Source organism: Artemia sp. Qi Xiang Cuo, chromosome 11 (assembly GCF_049724085.1).
Source record: "Artemia sp. Qi Xiang Cuo chromosome 11, ASM4972408v1, whole genome shotgun sequence".
In the NCBI taxonomy this organism is placed as follows: domain Eukaryota; kingdom Metazoa; phylum Arthropoda; class Branchiopoda; order Anostraca; family Artemiidae; genus Artemia; species Artemia sp. Qi Xiang Cuo.
The window spans coordinates 63,358,625-63,379,763 of NC_142804.1; the positions used below are offsets into that span (position 1 = coordinate 63,358,625).

The 21,139-nt window shown below is 37.5% G+C and overlaps 1 protein-coding gene across 1 annotated transcript in view; it reads left to right on the forward strand.

The window, feature by feature from the left end:
- Nucleotides 1–19,067, forward strand: part of LOC148947227 (protein big brother-like) — a 105,213-nt gene extending 86,146 nt beyond the window's left edge. The window contains exon 6 of the mRNA XM_089097329.1: nt 18,822–19,067. Coding sequence (XP_088953455.1) covers nt 18,822–18,866 — 45 coding nt within the window. The 3' untranslated portion in view covers nt 18,867–19,067. The remainder of the gene's footprint in view (nt 1–18,821) is intronic.
- The last annotated feature ends 2,072 nt before the right edge of the window (nt 19,068–21,139 follow it).

Here is a 21,139-nt window from a genome sequence, read left to right on the forward strand (position 1 = left end):
CAAAAGAATACTCCGGTACGGGAGTTCATGAGTCTTTTTTAGAAGAGAGAGAGGGGGGTGGGTGGGGGGGTGGTGGTAAATGTAAGTTCCAAATCAAAGGAGGAGGAGGCAAGTGAGTTTTCAAAATGCAGATCGGGGCCAAACTTGTCGCTTTGAATTTTTTCAATAGAAATACCAAAAAAAGGCATTAATCAAAGAAAGCACACCAAAAAAGTTATCCCTTAACATATTGAGGGGAGGAATAAAATCTAGGGGGTCCACAATTGACGCCGCTGCTCCTCGTAGTGACAAGAAGTTGGATTGCACATATTTTTTTCTTTTTCTTTTTTTTTTATAACTCCTCAGTATAAAGATGGCAATGTATGGAGACATCTTAGTGAACAGCAGTGCCGTGGATTCATTTATTTCTTCTTGGAACATCATCTGATCACTGTGACGATAACCGTCATCATTATAATTTTGAACATCATGCTGTATGATGCAACATCTTACTACATGGTGCAAAAAGGATGGTAGATGTCATCAACACCGTCATAAAATAGTCTTCAGACTATCGGAATTATAACCATCATCGTAGTAATCAATTATTAGTGCTAAATAATGCATGTCAAACAAACGAAAAATAAATGATTTCTGACTTACCCCCTTCAGCGGCAATAAGTGGGATACCCCTTTTGATAACTGCTCTGTATAAAGATGTCAATGTATGAAATAATCTTTTTGAACAACAATGCCGTATAGAAACTTAATCAGTTAGTTCACCCCTTGATCCCATAAGGGGGATAATCGGCATAAAATTGCCAACTTTATCCGATTAAACTCTCTGATTGAAATGGGGCACTTCTTTCTCAGCGGATGCATTTGGATAGAATTGACCTCCCAGGAGATACATTTCCGAAATGAAAAAAATGTAAATAAAATTCTATATCTTTTAGGAAAAATAAAGTTCCGAAAGGGGTTTATAATTTAAAGACGACAATCATAAAATGGTCCTTGCGTGCGCACCTCGTATGTAGAAAAACTACTATTTTTCAGGATAAGAAAAAAAATCGTTAACTTTTTATGGATATGAATGAGGCATGGGAAAAAATAAAAACTTTGTTCACAAATATGTCTTTTTAAAGATGAATACAAAAAAGTAGACGATTTGTGAGCAATATCTTGCAACATTTCAAATGTTGCGTCAATTTATGGAAATTTAGGGGGAACCGACACAGTTTTTTTTTCTGCGATTTTCTTTTGTAATGACGATACAAAAATAGGAATCGTTTTCAACATCTGGGATGATCAGAATTTTTTTTTTTCATTAAATGTAACTATAAAAAAATACATGACATTATTTTCGAAAATACTAAATACATTATTTTTCTTTAAAAACATTTGAGAAAACTAAAAGAACTCTGTAAGCATTAAGCTGTGTAGCTGAATAGTCTGAACCAAATATAATTTGATAAAAAAAACTATGATGTTGGTTCAATCCAATAATGATTGGATTGAATATCATTCAATCCAAGTAATCCTTTCAGTTTGCAGTAATGTATTAAGTTTTGAGCAAAATTAAACAAAAAAAGCTCGTCCCCTTTGATGAATCTGAGAGCAATGGTAAAATCATATAAGCTATATTATATTAGTTTTAAGTTTTGAATTAAGTAAAAAAAAAGTTTTTTTCAAGTGAAAGTAAGGAGCAACATTAAAACTTATAACGAACAGAAATTATTCTGCGTATGAGAAGGGTCGCCCCTCCTCAATACCTCGCTCTTTACGCAGTGGCGGATCCAGAGCGGGGACGAGGGGGGCTAAAGGAGTGTAATTTACTCAATCAACTCAAGTTGCGTTAGTTAAACTTGCTCCTAACGCAAGTTTGGCGCCCCTCCCCCCTAAAAAAATCCTGGATCCGCCCCTGTCTTTACGCTAGAGTTGTTTAGAACTTTTAAGAAAGCTATTTGTTCTAATTAAACGGCCCATATGTTTCAGAAGTCGTTCTTAAAGAATTGGGACAAAAAGTCAAACTTTATGTAAAGACCGAGGTATTGAGGAGGAAGCGACCCTTTTAATATAGAGAACAATTCCTCTTTGTTTTAAGTTTTAATGCTGCTCCTCACTTTTACTTGAAAAAATGCATTTTTTTTATTTAATTTCTTATTGTTCTTCAAATAATGCCGAGAAATCCGGCTCCTTTTCAAAGAAAATTCCTTTCCTCCACGGAAAATTCCTCCAAGTGAAGTTCCTATTGCGTATACCCCCCTCCCCAGAAAGTTCCCCTGGATAATTTCCTCCTCGCTGAAAATTATCCCCGGGAAACTCCTTGCGGACGCTTCCACCTGAAAAATTCTGTTTAGAATTCTTTCATTTGAAATAGTTCTGATCGGTTTTCAAATTATGCCGGAAATCCCCCCTGCGTGAACAATTTTTCCCAGACCCACCCCTAGTGGAAAGTTGTTCCCGCTGGAAGTTTCCCCAGAATATCCCCACATGTAAAATTTTGTCGGCAAAGACAAAGTAAAACAAAATGAATTCCGTATAGGAATTCTGGCAAATTCCCCCAGTGTAAAATTTTCCCAGGAAATTTCACCAACGGAAACCTTCCTCCCCACAGAAAATTATCCCCATGGAAAATCCCCCCAAGCTGAAAATTTACCCCCCTCCAAAAAATTTATGTATTCTATAATAAATACAACATATAAACAATGGGGTGATTTCTTAACTTACAGCACTTTCCCCAGCAGCTCTGGGGGGGGGGGGCAGGGTCATGTTATTCCCAAAGGCATAGTTATTGGACCTTTCATTTATCTTGAACAAAATGGCAATCTCAAATTGTGATTGGATGATTTTGGGGAAAAAAGGGCGTGAGAGGGGGATTAGTTGCCCTCCAATGTTTTCAGTCACTTAAAAAGGGCGCTAGAACTTTTGCTTTTGGTTAGAATGAGATCCCGATATTCTAGGACAATTTTTTCGATCGCCCCTGGGCAAAAAAACAAATACGCATCTGTGATATTTCTTTTAGCCAAAAAAAAAAAAAAAAAAAAAAAAATGCAAAACCTTGGTGAATGTTCCACATTGTTGAATATAGGACCTTGAAATCTCAACAGTAGGGTTATTTGATATGCTGAATCTGATTGTGGCATTTTCATTGAGACCCCGATACTTTTTTGGAAACTTTCCCCCTTTATAAAAAATAAGGCAAATTTCCTCAGGCTCATAATTTTTAATGGGTAGTATTAAACTTAATGAACTTTATATAATTGGAATCAGCATAAACATTTGATTATTTTTATCAAAATTCTGTTCTTTAAAGTTTTGATTATTACTGAGCCGCGTTGCTCCTTACTTACAGTTCGTTACCACGAACTGTTTGACTCACTTATCAAGTTTTGTCGATCAATTTGCCTTTTTAATTTAATTAATCAAAAAAACTTTTTGCACAAAATAAGTTTTTCAAAAGAAAGTAAAGAACTCCATTAAACCAAAAATGAACAAAATAGAATCAAATAATCTAGCAAACATACAGCTACCACAAATTAGTATCATTAAATAAATTAAACCCAAAACAAACAGAAATTAAAATAAGTCAAACTCAAAACGAGCAGAAAGCAGGGTTCTAAACCCTATGGTTTCTAAAAGCTAAAATATAATTTGTACTTTTCTTAAATAGCTTCAAAATAGTTTAATGAAAAAAAAAGCATCTTCAATTTAATACGAATGTGCTGATATTCATTACTTAAGATATTAATTTCATTTTTATTTCTTAAAGTTATAAAAGTGAAAAAAAAAAAAAAATTCAGTAAAGTCAAATTATATTCTGGCTTTTAGAAGGCATAGGGTTTAGAACCCTACTCAGATTAATTTCTGCTCGTTTTGAGTTTGACTTATTTTAATTTCTGTTGGGTTTGGGTTTCATTTATTTATTGGTACTGAAACCTTCGAAGTTTTCGAAGTTTCTATGACAACGATCTCTATAAAAACCTTATATGCCCCCAGGGGCATAACTTCCAACCCTTGCCCTGAGGGGTGTGTGTGTGGGGGGGGTATCATCCTCAAAGACATAATATCCAGAACTTTCAACTACGTTGAAAAAAATCTAAAAGTTTATATTGGATGTGTTTGGAAAAGTGGTGGGTATGAGAGGGGGGTTAGTGCCCTCCAATCAGTTTCAACTAGACTATTAAAAAGGGCATTAGTCCTTTAGATTTCCAATTGAATGAACCTTTTTTGAAGTTTCTTCGACAACAGTTTCTATAAAAAAAAAACAACCTTATATTCCCCAAGGAAGCCCTTTTTGAAGTCTCTACGAAAACGCTTTCTATAAGAACCTTATATGCCCCCAGGGCATAACCTACAGCCCTTGCCCTGAGGGATTTGGGGGTTTTGTCATCCTTTAAGACATAATTTCTAGAATTTTCAACTACGTTGAAGAAAATGTCTATCTCAAAATTTTAACTCGATGTGTTTCGGGAAATGGTGGGCGTGGAAGGGGTGTTTGTTCCCTTCTAATCACTTAACCCTTAAAAAGCGTACTAGAACTCTCGATTTCCAATCAAACGAGTCCTCTTTGAAGTTTCTACGACAACACGTTCTATAAAAACCTTATATGCCCCCAGGGCATAACTTACAACCCTTGCCCTGAGGGCTCTGAGTTATCAAACTCAAACACCTAATTTACAGAACTTTTAACTGCGTTGAACTAAATGAATATCTCAAAATTTTGATTGCATGTGTTTGGGGAAATGGCGGTGTGAGAGGGGGTTTAGTTGCCCTACAATTACTTTCAACTATTAAAAAGGGCACTAGTATTTTCAATTTCCCATCGAGTGAGCCCTTTTTGAAGCTTTTACGACACCGCTTTCTAAATAAACCTTATATGCTCCCAGGGCATAACTTACAGCCCTTGCTCTGAGGGCTGTAGGGGGAGTTTCATCCTCAAAGACATATTTTCCGGATCTTTCAACTACGTTGAACAAAATGTCTATCTCAAAATTTTGATTGGATGTGTTTGGAAAAATGGTGGGAATTGAAGGGAGGATAAATACCCTCCAATCATTTTCGACTATTAAGAAGACCACTAACCCAATGAATTTCCAATCGAATGAGCCCTTTTTGGGGTTATCATCGTCAAAGACCTAATTTCCAGGACTTTTAACTACGTTGAATAAAAGGGATATCTCAAAATTTTGATTGCGCGTGTTTGGGGAAATGGTGGGCCTGAGAGGGGGGTTAGTTGCCCTCCATTTACTTTCAACTATTAAATAGGGCACTAGTCCTTTCAATATCCAACCGAGTGAGCCCTTTTTGAAGTTTCTACGACAACACTTTCTATAAAAACCTTATATGCCCCCAGGGCATAACTTACAACCCCTGCCCTGAGGGGTTTGGGGGGTTCGTCATCCTTAAAGACCTAATTTCTAAAACTTTCAACTACGTTGAACAAAATGTCTGTCTCAAAATTTTAATTCGATGTGTTTCGGGAAATGGTGGGCGTGGAAGGGGTGTTCGTTGCCTTCCAATCACTTTTGTCCCTTAAAAAGGGAACTAAAACGCGATTTCCAATCGAATGAGTCCTCTTTGAAGTTTCTACGACAACAATTTCTAGAAAAACCTTATATGCCCCCAGGGCATAACTTACAACCCTTGCCCTGAGGGCTCTGAGTTATCATCCTCAGAGACCTAATTTACAGAATTTTTAACTGTGTTGAACTAAATGAATATCTCAAAGTTTTGGTTGCATATGTTTGGGGAAAAGGTGGCGTGAGAGGGGGGTTAGTTGCCCTCCAATTACTTTCAACTATTAAAAAGGGCACTAGATTTTAATTTCCAATCGAGTGAGCCCTTTTTGAAGTTTTTAGGACAACGCTTTCTACAAAAACCTTATATGCCCCCAGGGCATGACTTTTAGCCCTTGCCCTGAGGGCTGTAGGGGGAGTTTCATCCTCAAAGACATAATTTCGGGACCTTTTGGCTACGTTGAACAAAATGTCTATCTCAAAATTTTGATTGGATGTGTTTGGGAAAATGTTCGGCATTAAAGGGAGGATAAATGCCCTCCAATCACTTTCGACTATTAAAAAGACCACTAACCTATTGAATTTCCAATCGCATGAGACCTTTTTGAGGTTATCATCGTCAAAGACTTAATTTCCAGAACTTTTAACTACGTTGAATAAAAGGGCTATCTCAAAATTTTGATTGCGCGTGTTTGGGGAAATGGTGGGCGTGAGAGGGGGGTTAGTTGCCCTCCAATTACTTTCAACCATTAAAAAGGGCACTAGTCCTTTCAATATCCAACCGAGTGAGCCCTTTTTGAAGTTTTTTCGACAGCGCTTTCTATAAAAACCTCATATGCCCCCAGGGCATAACTTACAACCCTTGCCCTGAGGGCTGTCGGGGGAGTATTGTTCTCAAAAATATAATTTCCAAATCTTTCAACTACGTCAAACAAAATGTCTATCTCAAAATTTTGATTGGATGTGTTTGGGGAATTGGTGGGCGTGAGAGGGGGATAGTTGCTCTCCAAATCATTTTTTACTATTAAAAGGCCACTAGCCCTTTGAATTTCCAATTGAATGAGCCCATTTTGAAGTTTCTATGACAACGCTTTCTATAAAAAACCTTATATGCCCCCAGGGCATAACTTACAACAGTTACCCAGAGAGCTGTGGGGGAGTTTCCTCAAAAACATAATTTCCATGTGAAATCAACTACATTGAACAAAATAGCTATCTCAAAATTTTGATTGGATGAGTTTGGGAAAATGGTGGGCGGTGGAGGGGGGTTAATTACCCTCCAATCACTTTCGACTATTAAAAAGGGCACTAGCCCTTTGAATTTCCAATCGAATGAGCCTTTCTTGAAGTGTCTACGACAACGCCCTCTACAAAAACCTTATATGCCCCCAGTGTACAGCCTAAAACCCTTGCCCCGAGGGTTGTAGGGGAGTGTCCTGCTCAAAAACATATTTTCTATCTGGAAATCAACTACGCTGAACAAAATGGCTGTCTCAAAATTTTGATTGGATGTGTTTGGGGGAATGATGGGCGCGGGGGGGGGGCCTAGTTGCCCTTTACGCTAAAGTTTATTCCATTTATTTAAGAATGACTTCTGAAATACAAGGGCCGTTTAACTAAAATAACACGCTTTTTTAAAAGTTCTAAAAAAAAACCTTTAGCGTAAAGAGCGAGGTATTGAGGAGGGGAAATCCTCACATATACGTAATAATTTCTGTTCGTTTTAAGCTATTTGGAATCAGCATAAACATTTGATTCTTTTGATGTATCTATTTTTATCAAAATTCTACGCTTAAGTTTGTTCCATTTATTTAAGAATGACTCCACAAACATAAGGGCCGTTTAATTAAAATAATAAGCTTTTTTAAAAGTTCTAAAAAAAAACTTTAGCGTAAGCAGTGAGGTATATAGGAGGGAGAAACCACCCTCATACATGTAATAATTTCTGTTGGTTTTAAGTTTTAATGTTGCTCTTTACTTTCAGTTGAAAAAACTTGTTTTTTCTACTTAATTTCTGACCGTTTTTTTTAATTTTGCCGGGAAACCCACACCCTCAAAGGAAAATTCCCCTCCCTTACGAAAACTTCCTCCATGGAAAGATCCTCCTGCGTACCTTTCCACCAGAAAAATTCCCCGCGTCCGAAAAATGTTGCATGTTTCTCAATAACCAACACTATATGTAAACAATAGGCGCAGTTCATAGCTTGCAGCCCTTCCCCCAGGAACTGTGGGGGGAGGGGGGAGGGTCAAGTCGTCTTCAAAGACATAGTTATTATATATTTTGACTATGCTGAACAAAATAGTTATCTCCAAATTTTAATTAGGTGACTTAGGGAAAAAAAAGGGCCATGGGAGTGGGGCTAGCTGCCCTCCAGTATTTTTGGTCACTTGAACCAAGGGTAGAAGGGCACTTGAACTTTTGATTTCCGATCAAATGAGCCCTTTCTACTATTCCACTCGATCTTCTCCACTCAATGAGCCCACTCGATGTTCTACTATCACTGGTTCGATACGATCACCCCCCCCCCCGGGGAAAATAAGTGAAAAAACAAACAAAAACGGATGTCTGATCTTTCTTGTTGTAGAAAATGCAAAATTCCACATTTTTGTTCATAAGAGTTTGAAAGCTCTGTAGTAGGATTATGTGCTATGTTGAGTCAGATGGTGTGATTCTCATTAACATGACTGGATGTTTTGGGAGTGTTTCCCCCCTATTTGAAAAATTGAGCAAATTTTCTCATGTTCGTTGATTTTGATGGGTAAGACTTAACTTGATAAATTTTATATATTTTGAATAAGCATCAAAATCAGATTTTGTTTATGCATCCATGGTTATAGAGACTCTGTCTCTTAGAGTTTCTGTTACTATTGAGCAGCATAGCTTCTTACTTACAATTGACCATGGTTGCAGCGGTAGCTGCAATCTAGTAAAGAGCGAACCACAGCCCATAGTAACCCTAAGTTAAAAAATATGTTTAGAAGAAAACTACCTATTGAAAAAATGCCATCTGACACTGATTTAGGAACGGTAACTATTATTTCGGTTCGTTTTAAAAGAAAAGTATATTGCGAAAAGAAATTTATGGTGATTTCTAAAAGGTCTGAAACTCCTCAAAATGACGTAAGATCAAAATTAAAAGTCTACCATTGGAATCAGCACGGTCGAAAACTTAGTAATGGGAAATTACAACCCCCCTCCTTGAACAACAAGGAAAATGGCTTTTTTGCATGGGTAGCACTAATCTGTCTCCCGTTTTCTAGAGGGTGACCAAAACATCATAGAGAGATGTGCGATAGCTTATTCAAACAGAAATTAAATTTGCTAGTGCCCCTTTTAATTGACCAAAAAGATTGGAGGGCAAATAGCCCCCTCCTTAAAGGCCCCTCCCCCTAAAGTCACCAATCGCAATTTTGAGATAGCTATAATGTTCATTATAGTTCAAAAATCAGATATCTTTGGATTTGGGGACGATATGACCCTCCGAAGTCCCTGGGGAAAGAGCTGCACACTGTATCGGTACCGGAGTTATTGATATTACGCGTATCGGTACTGGCGTATTGCTATTGGGCGTGCTGGTATTGCAGGTATCAAGACAGATTTTTAATAGCTCATATAAAAGATATTGCTCATATCTACGTCCTTCCTATAAATTCAACCATTAGCAAGTTCCAAATGGCAGTAAAAACGGCACTTTTGGTGCCATGTGTCAAATAGAAAAGCTGGGGCTAGTGGGCTACCAGAACTTTATAGAGTGTCGTTTAATGGTTCATTTGAAAGCTATTGCTCATAAGACGTGATGTTTATCAATTCTACCATCTGTAAGTGCGATATAGTACTAAAAACAACACTTTTGATGTCACTTCTTAAGCAGAAAAGCTTGGAAGTATAAAACGAAATCGTCATTGTAACAATTATTGTTCAAAACCCGTAATTGGAGGTTTGCAAGAACCCCTCTCGTATGTTTCTTCTCCAAGCCCCCTTAATAAGCTACGCAATTAAGGTACAAACACTAATATATCGAATTCAATTATTAGAGACGTGGTTCTGTCAGCACAGCGTTCGATTTTGAATTAGGATGTCTTGCTTTCGAATCCTGCTTGGGTGTTTTTTTCAATCGTGGTTTTCTCCCTTCTATACAATCATTTTCAGATAATTCCACTGTTTTTGTATATGTGATGCACACATTCTTTAAAGTATGTCCCAGGAAGGTATTTGGTAAAGCATTTTGATTCGAAAGGGAATAGAGGTCATCCAGTTCATGGTTTGCAACAAAATTATGAGTAGATCACTAAATCCATACCCCAACGAATGGCTTAATTTGTCAAAATCCTGTGGGGGGGGGAGTCAAAGTTGGAGCCAATTTTCCCTTAGGCGTCAAAGATACAGTAAACAATATTTCGACATCAAGTGCTCCATTTTTTACCTATCTACGAGCGACGAAAGTAAAAGAAGATATAATTCCTGGTGCGTCTTTCCCTAAATTTTTCAGGTTTTTCACAAATTTTCCGAACAAAAGTTGAGTCCGCCTAAATCTGCCCAAAAATCAACGTTCCTAAATACATGGAAGTTAACATGAGACACAAATCATTTAATTCTTGATTATCATAAATTTCGGAAGATTTTGGAGAACCCTATTTTCTTACTATCTTCTACTTATCTTCCTACTGTGCGTTGTATTCCCTTCTTCACTCCTAAAAATAGCAAATTGAGCAAACTTTCTGACAAAGAAATTTTTCAAGGACGCAATAGGCTTTAGACTTTATAGTTAGGGAACGGGGTAGTAGCCAAACTTTTGTTTTTGGTGATTTTCGTTTATTTTAAGATTGATTTGCATATGCAATTTAAGCTTTAAGATGCATTGAATCATTTTTATTAGTACCTGTTGTATGTTGGTTGGGTATGATTTTTATTTAATTTCTGTTCGATTTGGGTTTCATTTATTCTTGGAAAGTAATTTCTGGTCATTTTGAGTTTGAATTATTTTAGGAATTCACTTCTTCTGATCTTAAGTTTAAGATAATCAGAAGTAAATGCTGATCAAAGTTTCAAGTTTGTCGACATTCCCCATTTCAAAATCGATTTTTTTTTCTTTTTTTTTCACCATCAGTTTTTTATCGAAGTAGTAAAGGAAAAATATCAAAGTAAGCAAAGTATCAAACTAACAATAAGCAACTGGCATAACTTACAGCCCTTACCCTGTAAATCAACTTTTCCCCTTAAGTCAGTAAATCAAAGTATTAAAGTAATAAAAAGCAACTTGCATAACTTACAGCCTTTATACTGGGGCCTGGGGGTGTTTCAATCCCGGAACCATAGTTATTTGGCCTTTGGAGTATGTTGAACAAAATGGTTATTTCAAAGTTTTGACCGAATGCATTTGGGGAAAGTGTGGGGGGGGGGAGGCTGGTCGCCCTTTAATTACTTTTGACTCTTAAAAAGGAACTAGAACCTTCAATTTCTAATCTAATAAGCCCCTCCAAAGCTTATACAACCACTCCTTCCATAAAAATTATATCTTAACCATGCGCAAATAGCATAACCTATAGCCCTTGTCCCAATGGCTGGGGGGGGGGCATCAAACCTGAATCTATGGTTATTTGACATTTGGAATATTTTGAACAAAATGGCTATCTCAAAATTTAAATTGGATACATTTGAGAAAAATAGGGCATGGGAGGTATAGTTGCCCTTCGTTCATCACGACCACACTTCGCATAAAAATCTTATATGCCCCTGGTTTATAATTTACAACCCTTGCCCCTGGGGTCTGGGGAGTTGTATAAATCCCTCAGGCATTGTTATATGATCCTTGGACAATTTTGAATAAAATGGCTATCGCAAAACTTCGATCAGATACATTTGGGGAAAAGAGGGCGTAGAGAGGAAGGGGGCTACTTGCATTCTGATCAGTTTTGACTCTTAAGAAGGGAACGAAAACTTTCAAGTTCCAATCAAATTAGCCTCCTCCAAAGTTTATATGACCACCCCTTCCAAAAAACCTTATATGGCCTCGGGTCATAACTTAGTCGTTACTCCCGGGCTTTGGGGAGTTGTGTCAACCATGAAGGCATTGTAATATAGTCTTTTTACTATAGAGGCAACTCTATAGCGATGCCTATAGTAAAGACCTTAAGGCTTCAGTGTCTTATTATGTTTTCCAAAGGCACTTCATATGGAAGGGATGATCGTATAAACCTCGGAGGGGGTTCGTTCAATCGGAAATCGGGAGTTCTAGTGCCCTTTTTAAGAGTCAAAAGTAATCGGAGGACACCTTGCCCCCTCTCCAAACCCTTTCTTCCTCATACACATCCGATCCGAATTTCCGAAAAAGGGGTGAGATACCCCTTTTGTTCAAAATAGTCCAAAGATAAGATAACAAACACTTTGGGGTCGACACAACTCCCCAGAGCACAGGGGCAAGTGTTGTGAATTATGCCCGGGGACATATAAGGTCTTTATGAAATTGGTGGTCGTATAAACGTTGGAGGAGGCTCATTTGATTCGAAAACAAATTGGCTGGGGGAACTTTCAATTGAGGATGGAATTGTCCGGGGGGATTTCGCGTAAGAGGAATTTCTCTATTTAAGGTTGTTTTGGTGGACAAGGAATTTTTCACGGAGGTGGAGCCAGATTTCCTGGCATTATTTGAAAAAATGATCAGAAATTCAATTTTTCAAAACTGTTGAAAAAAATGTGTTTTCAACTGAAAGTAGAAGCAACATTAAAATTTAAAACGAACAGAAATTATTCCATATATTAGGAAGGCTCCCCCTCCTATATACCTTGCTCTTTATGGTAAAGTATGATTTTTGGCCTAATTCCTTAAGAGTGACTCCTTAAACACAAGGACCGTTTAATTAGAATAAGATTTTTTTTTTAATGCTAAAAACTTTAGAGTGAAGAGCGAGATATTGAGGAGAGGAAACCCCCTCATATACAGAATAACTTATGGTCGTTTTAAGTTTCCCTTTGATCACTGTGACACTGTAAGTGTCTTAGTCACCGGTCTTTACTAAGTTAGAAGGGAAGTCAAATTCTGCTTCGGCAGCCGGATATCACGTCATTGAAAAGTCACGTCATATCACGTCACGATATCACGTCATCGTTACTCTGCTAGCATCTTACGATAATATGGAATAAATAAAAACCGTTATCACCATGCGAAGCTAAGTTCGAAAGGAAGTCAAATTCTACTTCAGCAGCCATTTTGCTATTATTGAATGAAGCTATAGGATTGATAGAACCGTTATCACTGTACAAAACTAAGATCGAATAAGAGTCAAATTCACTTCTGATGCCCAATATCGTGTCACCCTATGAGTTCACTTCTCTTTTTGATCAAAGTTTGCGAGCTGTGGTTATGTGCCATTAACATAAAAGAATACGGGATTGATAAGATTCATTGTCACTGAGTAAAGCTAAGTTACTACTGGGATCAAATTTTGCTTTGGCAGCCGGGTTGCACGTCACCGAGTGAGATCGTTTCCTTTTTCTATCAGAGTTGAAATGTTGCTGTTGTTGTACTCTTACTGTATGAGAATATGGGATTAATAAGAGCCGTTAAAGCTGTATAAATCCAAGTAGGAACTGAAGTCGAACATCACTTCTGGAGTCGGATTCCATGTCGCCCAATGAGTTCGCTTCCTTTTTTGAATCGGAGTTTTGAACGCTGTTGTCATTGGGAACAGTCATTGTCACCTGGAACTTGGACCCCAAACACGATCATCCGCCAACAATGTGACCAGAAGTATGACATCACAACTATCATTCGACGCCGTGGCTTGTCCTGGTTCAGCCTGTTTTTCCGAAGACCGGCCGAGACTCTTACAAATCAAAGCCTACGCTGCAAACCACCATCTGATTGGAGGAAACGACGTGGAGGACAAGCAAAACTTGGCTCAACACTGTCAAATTTGACCTCAAGTCGATCGGCAGGTTCCGGAGACATGGTCGCAGATGGGACCCTTCATGGCTCGAAATTGTTGCTTCATTAACCCAAGACTGTAACCAGAGGAATTCAGTGACCTGCCTGATTCTGTCGCCAGAGAGAGCTACATAGCTTGGATCCAAGTGCAGGTGAGTGAGTACCTGGAAGGGTGTGCGTGTAACTGAACCCCGTGTAACTGAACCCCAAGCAACTGAACCCGAGTAACTGAACCCCCGTGCATCTGAACCCCCGTGCAACTGAACCCCCGTACAACTGAACCCTCGTGCTACTGAACCCTCATGCAACTGAACCCCCTTTAACTGAACCCTTGTGCAACTCAACCCCGTTTAACTAAACCCCCGTGTAACTGAACCCCCATGTAACTGAGCCCCCATGCAAGTGAACCCCCGTATAACTGAACCCCCGTGCAATTGAACCCCCGTGCAACTGAACCCTCGTGCTACTGAACCCTCGTACAACTCAACCACCGTACTTACGTTAGGCAAAACACAATAGGGTTATGAACCATAGTTATTTAAATATGATATAGTTATTTAACGTTTAACTGTTTTAAATAAAATGGCCGTCCCAAAACTTAGATCGGATGTATTTGGGGGAAAAATTGGGTGGGGTGGAAGCCCTCCGATCACTTTTAACTCTGGAATATGCACTGGAAATTTTGATTTCCAATTGAATAACCCCCCCCCCCCCAAAGTACCTACGAATTTTTTTTTCTACAAAAACCTTAGGTGTGAGCAATGTGCATAACTTACAGCCCTTGCCCCAGATGCTGCTGGTGGGGTTTTTAACCCCAAAGGCATGGTTATTTGACCTTCAGACTATTTTGAACAAAATGTTTATTTTTATTTTGATCGGATGTATTTATTTATTTTTTTTTTGGGGGGGGGGTTGTCGGTTGAGAGGGAAAGGCTGATTGTCTTGTGATTACCTTTGATTCTTCGAAATTGAACTTGAACTTTCAATTTCCAATCGAATGAGCCTCCTTCAAAGTTTTTACGATCATCCCTTCTATAAATTAAATAAAAAAAACAAGTTTTTCTAACTGAAAGTAAGGAACGCCGTTAAAACTTAAAATGAACAGGAATTATTACGTATATGAAAGGGGATGTCCCCTCCTCAACGCCTTGCTCTTTACGCTAGAGTTTGACTTTCTCACAACTCTATTTTTTTAAACAATAAAAAACTTTAGCGTAAAGAGCAAGGCGTTGAGGAGGGACAGCCCCTATCATATACGGAATAATTTCTGTTCGTTTTAAGTTTTAATATCGCTCCTTACTTTCAGTTAAAAAAACTTGTTTTTTTTAATTTAATTTTTGAACGTTTTCAATAAATGCAGGTTTTGATCTTGGCTCACAGTATATGAATAATTAAAACAAAATTTTCATATTAATTTACTTTTATTTGGTTAAATGGCTTTCTCGAAACTTGTTTCATTTTATTTACGAATGTTTTTATTAGTAATAAATATACGTAACTTACGAATTAATTTACGTAACGAACTTCTATATTCATATATTCTTAATACATATATTAGGGGGTTTTCCCCCTAGTCAATACCTTGCTCTTTAAGCGAAAGTTTGAATTTTGTTCCAATTCTTTAAAACTGACCGCTTAATCACAAAGGCCGGTAATTAGAATAAATGTCTCTTATGAAAGTACTAAAAAAATCTCTGGCTTAAAGATTGAGGTATTGACTAGGGGGTGAACCCAATCATATATGTAATATTTTCTGTTCGTTTAAAGTTTTGATGTTTCTGCTGTTGCAGTTGAAAAACTTGTTTTTTTATATTTAATTTCTGATCTTTTTTTAAATAATGCTTGGAAGTCCGGCATCCCCTTCATAGCAATGTCCCTTCCCCCATGAAAACTTCCCTCATGGAAAGATCCTCCCGCATAACCCCCGACCCCCCCCCCCACTACCAGGAAAAGTCTCCCCTGAAAACGTCTGTACTGTATACTTCCCAATAACCAATACTATATGTTAACATTGGGTAAAGTTCAAAACTTTCAGCCCTTCCCCCGGGAAGTTCGGGGGATCAAGTCATCCTAAAAGACATACTTATAATATGTTCGAACATGCTGAACAAAATGGCTATCTCAAAATTTATATCAGGTGACTTTGGGAAAAAAATGAGCGCGGGAGGGGACCTAGTTGCCCTCCATTTCTTTTTGTCACTTAAAAAGGGCACTAGAACTTTTAATTTCCATTCCAATGAGCCCTCCCACGATATTCTAGGACCACTGGGTCGATATGATCACCCCTGGGAAAAAAAACAAACACGCACCCGTGATCTTTCTTCTGGCAAAAAATGCAAAATTCCACATTTTTGTAGATAGGAGCTTGAAACATCCACAGTAGGGTTCTCTGATACGCGGAATATGATGTTGTGATTTTCATTAAGGTTCTATAACTTTTAGGGGGTCTTTCCCCCTTTTTTCGAAAATCAACCAAATTTTCTCGCGTAGCTTTTGATGGGTAGGATTAAACTTGATGAAACTTATATATTTGAAATCAGCAGTAAAATCCGATTCTTTTGATGTATCTATTTGTATCAAAATACAGTTTTCTAGAGTCTCGGCTACCATTGAGCCGGGTTCAAATAACCAATACTATATGTTAACATTGGGTAAAGTTCATAACTTTCAGCCCTCCCCCTGGGGGCTTCGAGGGATTAAGTCATCCTAAAAGACATAATTATAATATTTTCGACCATGCTGAACAAAATTTCTATCTCAAAATTTTGATCGGGTGACTTTGGGAAAAAAACGAGCGTGGGAGGGGGCCTAGTTGCCCTCAATTTTTTTTGTCACTGAAAAAGGGCACTAGAACTTTTGATTTACGTTCAAATGAGCCCTCCCGCGATATTCTAGGACCACTTGGTCAATACTATCACCCCTGAAAAAAAAAATAAATAAAAAATAAAAAATAAACACGCATCCGTGATATTTATTCTGGCAAAAAATGGAAAATTCCACATTTTTGTAGATAGGAGCTTGAAACCTCTACAGTAGGGTTCTCTGATACGCTGAATATGATGGTGTGATTTTCATTAAGGTTCTATATCTTTTAGGGGGTCTTTCCCCCTTTTTTCGAAAATCATCCAAATTCTCTCAGGCCCGTAATTTTTGATAGGTAAGATTAAACTTGATGAAACTTATATATTTGAAATCAAAATTAAAATCTGATTCTTTTGATGTATCTATTTGTATCAAAATACCGTTTTTTAGAGTTTTGGTTACCATTGAGCCGGGTCGCTCCTTACTTACAGTTCGTTACCACGAACTGTTTAAAACCTTGAATTTTAACAATTGGTAAATCGTAATAATATACAGATTGCTGATACAGGTCTATAAGCATTTTTTTTTTTTTGGAAAAGCTTAGCGTATCAATATGAAACTTATGGGGCATATACCTGTTACTACTGCTATCAATAATACTACTACTATTACTAATTCAAGACTATTATTAATTCTACTGCTCCTACTACGACCTTTGCTATTATTAAACTAGCACTATTAAGGCTACGCATATCAAGTTGAAAATTTGACAGAATGAGGCATTTGAGGTGAAACTTGAACTAAATCTAAAGACACTATGTGTATGCAGATTTTCAAAATGGCATATCTCAAAAAGGGATTTGTGTATTAAGTTGGAACTTTCAGAGAATGCTTAAAGGGAAAGTTAATTCACCAAAAGGAAATATGTGCACGCTCAGGCCTGGATTTACCACTAGTTCCCTAGGCCAGGATTTAGAAGCGCATAATGCCAGGGGGGGGGCAATAAATTATCACTGTGTATTTTTTTCCTGACAAAAACTGGACTGATGTGATTTATCGTCGCCAGGTACACTCTGCCGCCACGCTGCCTATTCACAGAAAAGTGATTTCAAAACAACACAGGAATTCCATGATCACTTATAAACTGTCAGATGTCCATGAATGGTAGCTGAGTGTTCGGTATTACCCCTCTCTTGCATCACTTTTTGCTCATCAGTTGTGTTCTGTTAACACACAGTTACATGGTTACATGGTTACACACAGTTACAGTTACATGGGATTCAGTTACACAGGGGTTTAGTTAAATGGATTGAGTTGCACGGGGGTTGAGTTGCACGATGGTTGAGTTAAAGGGGGTTCAGTTGCATTAGGGTTAAGTAGCATGAGGGTTCAGTTGCACGGGGGTTCAGTTGCAAGGGGGTTCAGTTGCACGGTGGTTCGGTTATACGGGGGTTCAGTTGCCCGGGCGTTCAGTTACATGGGGGGTTCAGTTCCACGGGGGTTGAGTTAAATGGGGTTGAGTTGCACGGGGGTTGAGTTGTACGAGGGTTCAGTTAAAGGGGGTTCAGTTGCATTAGGGTTCAGTAGCACGAGGGTTCAGTTGCCCGGGGTTCAGTTGTAAGGGGGTTCGGTTATACGAGGGTTCAGTTGCACAGGAGTTCAGTTGCACGGGGGTTTAGTTACAGGGGTTCAGTTGCTTGGGGTTCAGTTACACGTGGGTTCAGTTACAATGGAACCACCTGGAAGTGATTATATCCGTAAAAAACTAGGTTTGGAAGGAAGTTGAATTTTGCTTCGGCAGCCAGATTACAGGTTGCTCAGTGAGTTCACTTCTGTTTTCATTCGGAGTCATGAGTGTTATTGCTCCGTGAGAATATGGAACTGATAAGAAACGTTATCTCTGCACAAAGCAGCACGAGTTCTTTTGTACACAGTGCCTTCACTTCCGTTTTTGGCTAGTAAAGTTTTAATTTATCAAATAAATGTCTTTCGCATGAAAAGTATACCATTCAGTGTACATAATGTAAAACTTATATTTCTTTTTACATAAGTATTCAAAAGAGCTATATTTGTGGGAAGAGTTTGGTGAATTTCGTTTTTAATCTGCGATACCAGCCAAAATTCAGGTACTTTTGCATTAGCCAGTACACACTCGAGAAGTGAAGTTGGGTTAATCATAATGAAATGTACCAAAATATAATGAAAATAAAATACTTTAGTTACAAAACTTTGGGAACTACAACAAAGAATTACGGTAGGGCGTGGCACAGAACGCATTATATTAAATACCTAAAATAACATAACCTAACTCAACCAAAACACCATCTTTATATATTAAATATTTAATTAAAGAATACCCACAAGGTAGATTTCAACTGAGCCTAAGCTAATTGTCTGTATATAAACAGCAATAAATCGGTTACTGTCTGATCTTGCAGACCCAAATTCTCGAGTGTGTAATGGCTAATGCAGAAATACTGAAATTTCAGTTGCCAGCGTTGTCACTTGGTCATTTTCAGTTAACAAAATTTTTCAGAAGTTGGGTTCTTTTTATGCATACCTTATCACCAAGTTCACCCTTTTTTATCTCTTCCAGGCACGTAAGAAGATGCATGAAATGGCACATCATTTAGCCCACTGAACTGTTTCCTCCGCTTTCTAGTATACGTAAGCCGTTATGAAGCCATTATAGTTTGCAAGTTGGCGAACTAGTCTGCCGAACGATGGGAGGTCAAGCGCGAGATGATTTACGTTATTGTCGTTTCTGTCGTACAAAAAGAGTGTCGCATTTCTCTGTTTTGATTATATTGTATGTTAAAATAAAGTCTTTTCTTTCATTATACTTTACTCCTAAAAACTTGTTATTTGAAGCAGGCCCTGCATAGAAATCCTTAGAAATGTAATTATTAAGGAAATATTTTAATCGTTAAGCAAGTTATAAATTCTAATCTTTAATTATGATTTAGTTAAAATTTAATTCATTTAGCACCTAAAAAATGAAATCTTTAAGGTAATGATTTATGTGAGGGGCAATGGCTAGTTTATGGTTTAATGATATTCCATTATGGCATATATTAAAACATCGCCTGTTTTCTGCTTGCCACCAAAAAGGGCTAAAACAGCCCACTTATAAATTGCCAAGTCCTTAGAGAAGAAAGACGATTAATGACAAGCGCGAAAGACTTTGTGTTTGCGTAATTTGTATTACGAAATTTCGATGAAACCTCTTGTACACTAGTGCCTGTTTTCTGTTAGCCCCCCCCCCCCAAAAAGGCTAAACTAGCCCATTTAGCAATTACCAAGCCCTTACAGAAGAAAGACAAGCACGAGATGATTTACGTTTTTATCATTTCTATGGTTTTGGAAGTGCCGTATTTCTCTGCTTTTTTTATATAGTAGGCTAAATCAAAATAATTTCTTTCTTTGCACTTTTCTCCTAAAAATAGAGTATTAAAGTACGCATTGTGCAGAAATCTTAAGAAATGACTTGTCTTATGAAGGAACAGTTGATCCACTTTTGCCACATACAGAACTACTTTTAGTGCTTTTTGATCTTACTAGTACTTTCTTAATACTATTTTACGAAAGTAGTAATTTTTGTCCTAAAATGGTACTATTAAAATAATTTTTCAAATCAACTCTAAACTTTTTTATGTCCTAATTGATTTTTCAACTTTTCGCTTAATTTTGCATTAACTATTAGAATCGTACAGTCTTCTCCACAATCTCAAACCTGGGAGGAGTTTCGAATGTATTAAATGTGATATGACCGGCAAATATTTTCAAACGTTTTTCAAATAAATGAGCAACACATCTGGCTGTGTGACAGCCAACTGCTACGCAATCACCGTTCGAGTAAAGTTATACACATTACCTCGTTCTTAAGTTTGTGCTTTATGAGTACTATCTGTAAAATAAAATCGTACTTGTTTTCACTTGATACTTGCAGATCTAATCTTACTGATTACCAATATTGTATAGAGCCGTGCACAATTGTGCTAATAAAGCACATAAGTAAAAGCTTACAAACTATTAGGAAATGTAAAGGACACTCTTGCTGAATTGGCAAAGAATTATATCTAAAATAAACCTTTGTCTATCCATTCAGTCTTTGAACTGAATTTTTCAAACCCGAGGAAATTAGCTGAATTTGAGCTCTTCGGAATTGATAAGATAAAAACTCGGAAGAAATCAGAAAGCAGGAACAGTTGAATTCGAAACTGGACAGCTTAAATTTGGCAATGTAGAAGATGAATAGAATAATTTTACGAAAATAGTTTCTGAAGTCGCTAATGGTGTCTTGAGAAGAAAGTTAGGAACACAGCTAGAAAATTCGTTATGTTTAATAGACATGAGGAGGGGCTTGAACAAGAATTACTCGATAAAATAAAACAAAGAGGAATGTAAAGAAAGTGGAATAGCATTAGAGCTTGCACTAAGAAGGAGTGAATTGGAGGCCATGGATAAAATTCCAGAAGATCTGGAAGATGCAGCCAGACGGCATAATATTAAAATATTGTACAGACATGCTAATAAATTGAGAGGCAAAAGCCAATCTGGACTTGTTCCAGTTAAAGATAGGAACAGGGCCACAATTAGTGATAAGGAAAGAGTCAAAGAGAGACGGGTAGAACATTTGAGAATATGCTAAACAGTGATAGAGTTACAGGAAAAGATATAGAGAAAAATGAAAGTTTGTGACACCTTGGATGTGAAGAAACAGTTGTTTTTTTTTTATGATGAAGAATCAGTGACAGTACTTAAAGGATTAAAAAATAATTAGGCCCCAGGTGCTGATAGTTTTGTAAATGTTTCTTTTTTAATATGATGGTTATGAGGTTAGAAATAAGTTGCTGAAGATTATGAGTATGATCTTTTAAAACAGGGAAGTGCTTAATAATTTTACGAAAACTC